Raw genomic sequence first — 4,305 nt, 5'->3', positions numbered from 1 at the left:
AAAAATCATTTATATTAATTAATTAACTATTATAAATAATTTTAGCGATGATTATATATTTAAATACATTCTTCCTATATTTTATTTATTAAAAATTAGTTTATATATATTTAAGTATTACTTTATATATAATTTAATATTACTTTATATATATATTTAAATATTACCATAGATATATTTAAATATTACCATAGATATATTTAAATATTTTATATTTAATTAAATATTCATAAATATATATTGCATAGATTATAATATAATTTATTAAATTTAAATGTTAAATGTGTCTTGTTTGTATTCACCTTCTTTCTTTTTTTTTGACTCAAAATCAGCTGTGGGAATATTTCGGCCCCGAACCATTTCTGGCGTGATAATGAATGAATGAATTTTCATAATGCATGATTTAAAAAATGTATAATTAGGGCGTTAATAATTTATTCTATTGCTCAGGGTGGCAAATATTGTGAGTAAGTTAATTTATTTATAAATGCCGAAATTTAACGATAAATATGTTTACCAATTTGTATAATCTAAAAGTATTCATTAAATGTGACTTTTTAAACCTTAAATATTATTAGCAATGGGAGGAATATGGCATGGTATTTTCAAAGAGTGATGATGATTCTTGTATATTATATGATTTAATTCTAAGACAAGTATTGATATATATTTAATTGAATACTAATATAATATAGTATATAACATTATTGGATGATCCTAAGATGCTTTCTTTAGCAGAAAATATAAATCAGATTGCCACATACAAGGAGTTTGGTAATATATAGGTCAATATTATTTTAAAAAATTTATGTAGTTATGGGAAATGTGTTAACATTGGGTTTACATTTAGTTTCTGGATTAGTTGATCCAGTCAATGATGATAAATTTTCAACAAAACTACAAATTTTATTGTCTAATGTAGAAAATAATGCAATCAAGGATTTTCATAGTAATTTGATTAACAATGAAGATTTGCATATTAAAGCTATTAAGTTATTGTCTAAAAAACAGGTATTTATTTTTATAATACTTTTGTTTAATAAAAATTTTAAGTTTGTTGAAGCTATAGATATTTGGAAAAAAATTATTGAAAAAAATCCCAAAGATTTATTAGCTGTTAAATTATGTCATGATGTTTGTTTTTATATGTGTAACATGGACAAAATGATTAATATTTATATATTAGTCACTAAATATTTGGATAGAAACCACCCTTTATATAGGTTATTTATATTAATGTTTGTATGAATTATTAACTAATTCTTATTATAGATTTTATTCTATGATTTCTTTTTTGCTATATTTAAATTATATTTAATTTTTCTAATGATATACTTTAATCAGAGACATGCAGAGGTTGAAATGTTAACCTCCTAGTCCTGGCTTTATGAACTATCGTGAAATAAATGAATAATTTATTTTATTTTTGTAATTAATTTTGTCAGTGTATATTTTTACAAATAAACATAAATACATCAATTAATCATAATAAACACAATTAACCAATATATTTGAATAACAATTAATCCATTTTTAAGGTTAATTTGATAATCCATTAATGATAAACTTATTATTATAGTACATTTATTTTGAAATGAAATTTTATCCTTTATGATTTTAGAAAAAAATTATATAATTAAAAACATGTTGAACATGTCTGCTAAGATCAATGCTAATCATTTTAATTTTCAATGCATTACATCTACTCATCTCATATACCTTTTAATAGTAAAACATCTATAATTTAACTATACCATTATAATGCATTTAAATAGGTTATATTCATGAATCTAAAAGTGTATAAAATATTTTTAATAATAAATCACATATTATATAATAACATTGATCTATTTACATTATAAGTAATAAATTAATGTATTATAAAATTTGAAATTATTTTTTTTAAATTAAGATGCCATTTTATCAGATTGGAAAATTTTATAATATTGGCCAATAACCAATATTTTAGAAATGGTGAAATATTGGCCCAATCAGATAAAAAATATTGGTACATCCAAACTGATCATAAAGTTTATTGTTGTTTCATTCTGTAAAATGATACCAAAATGTAATGCTTGATGTATTGTTTTGTGAATTATTTTCCTTAATGCTGGATTAGCAAACAATTGTTGCTATGCAATATCAGCAATGAAGAAAATATAGCAAACAATTTAGTAACAATTCTAATCTTCCTGATATAGTAGGGAAAACAGAAATACATTGTGGTGAATATAATAAGCTTATTGGTAATTAGAAAGTTTTCTGAGGAAAGGGGATATTTTGTCTTCTCTAATTAAAAGATGTAATTCAAATGTGAACGCTTCATCATTTTGTTTGAAAAGTACAAAATTATTTGCCTTATTTCTATGATGATGACCTTTATTCTTTTTTGACTTATATTTATATATCACAATTATGCTGATAATAGATTTTCTGATTTTATTATTTTAATGATAAAAATGTTTGTAGAATAGAAATTTTACACTGGGTATTACGATCTTCAGCTAGAGCAAATGTTCTAATTAAATAATATAAACTCATCTCTTCCTCTTATTTGAAAAACCCTACAAATATAAAACATTAAACAACAAAATTTTAATTTAGATAGTCTACTGACCTATAAAGTTAGAGATTTGAGTCTGGCATGTAGTTTTTCCATAAATACTAATGCTGTAATTCATTTCAAGTAATAATTTGTTTGTTTTAAAGATTATTACCTTTAAAATCATAAAATCATGTTTATAAATTTTCATAATCAAAATAATATTAAATTTTTAATGGATTTTGATATGGGTAATGTAATATAGTAGTTAGGGTACAATATATAGTAGTTTAAAACACTAAAACCTGATAAAATATTGGGTTGATGTTTTTGGGGCTTCTTAATTAATAGGGCCATTAGTTATAAAAATCTAGAAAATTTTATATACAGGATATGAACCTCGATTAAAGGGTTAAAGCTTTAGCTGGATTTTTTGAAAAAATATTTTTGGCCGACTCTGCATTTTTTTTGATAATTTTTTGCTACATAGAAAAATTAAAATATGAGCAGTAATTGAATGTTAATTTCATATTATTTTTCATTAATTCTAGTCTTAATTTTTTGCTGGGTCTACAGGTCTCTGATATAAGTAAATTATTATACCTGAAATATTTTACCTTCTTATATAATGTTAAACAAAATATTTTACATTGTTGTTTAATAATAAGCAAAATATTTTATTTTTACATATTGATTTTAATTATTGCTCATTCATTATTTTACAATTAGCTATATACTAGCCATGTTTGCTTTCGCAAAAATTGAATTATTTTGCTATCATGAAGCCGAATCTTTAGCAAGAGAGGTAAACTTTATGTTTGTTTAAATTAAAAAATTTACATCTAAATAAATCAGAGTCTCATTCTAAACCCTTTGAATGCATGGGGCACTCATTCATTGATTCATGTATACACCATGCAGGCAAATATAGATGATGGTATAAATTTCCTAGTTAACACACACTCTGATTGGAAACAAACCCAATTTTTGGCTTGCCATTTATATTGGCACATGGGCTTATTATATCTTGAAAAGGTTTACAATACTCTCAATTTAACATTTTAAATAAAACAGATTTTATATAAAAAAAACTAGCACAATTTCAAATCTTTTTAATATTAATAATATCTAATTGCTCTCAGAGGGCGAAAATTTAAGGACAGCCTGATCCCTAATTTAAAATTCTTTTCCATTATGGAGCTTAACCCTGATTTAAAAAAAAATTGGTTTGGCTAAGTTTTTTAATTGATGTAACTTAAATTTATTTTATAAGCCTCCGTTTTGTGAAAATATTGTTATTTCTCTGGGTTAGAGATATTTTAAAAAAAATTTTTGGTAAGGCCTTGATTTAAAAAAAAATTATTTCTTATTATGGCCCTTTTTAGACCGGTCTACAGGTCTTTATAATGGCTAGTTTATGTTAGCTTAACTTAAATGTCCTTTTTAATTGGACTTTGGGGTCTAGGCTGCTGACACATTTATAATCTCTTTATCAGAAGTCAAATTGAGTATTTTTGATCTTGCTAAAAATCTTGATACTGTAAATCCCCATATAATAAATTATTTTATTTTAGAATGACGTAGATACGGCATTCGAAATTTTCCAACGCCAATTAAAAGTAAGAGTCAAAGAATCTCTCGCCCTTTTCCACCTAACGGATGCTGTATCCTTGTTATACAGAATAAACCATACAGCCAATATCAATACTCGTATAAAATCTTGCCTTCCTTTTGAGTGGTCATTTTTAGCGAAAGAGATAGCC

General features: G+C 23.8%; 1 protein-coding gene across 1 annotated transcript; it reads left to right on the top strand.

Moving 5' to 3' along the window:
- Nucleotides 1-405: 405 nt before the first annotated feature.
- LOC135930637 (tetratricopeptide repeat protein 38-like) lies at nt 406-4,302 on the top strand (the record flags this gene model as incomplete). The annotated part of the gene is made up of 8 exons (XM_065467456.1): nt 406-463; nt 579-656; nt 696-774; nt 815-1,011; nt 1,054-1,223; nt 3,272-3,347; nt 3,398-3,577; nt 4,117-4,302. Coding segments are annotated over exons 2-8 (948 nt in total), but the record flags the coding sequence as incomplete, so codon positions are not given.
- Between the last annotated feature and the right edge of the window lie 3 nt (nt 4,303-4,305).

The sequence above is a fragment of the Gordionus sp. m RMFG-2023 genome, unplaced genomic scaffold (genome assembly GCF_954871325.1).
Source record: "Gordionus sp. m RMFG-2023 unplaced genomic scaffold, tfGorSpeb1-WG-v2 contig_164, whole genome shotgun sequence".
Classification (NCBI taxonomy): Eukaryota; Metazoa; Nematomorpha; class Gordioida; order Chordodea; family Parachordodidae; genus Gordionus; species Gordionus sp. m RMFG-2023.
The sequence above is the reverse complement of the archived record's forward strand: the minus strand, read 5'-3'. Positions and strand labels throughout refer to the sequence as shown.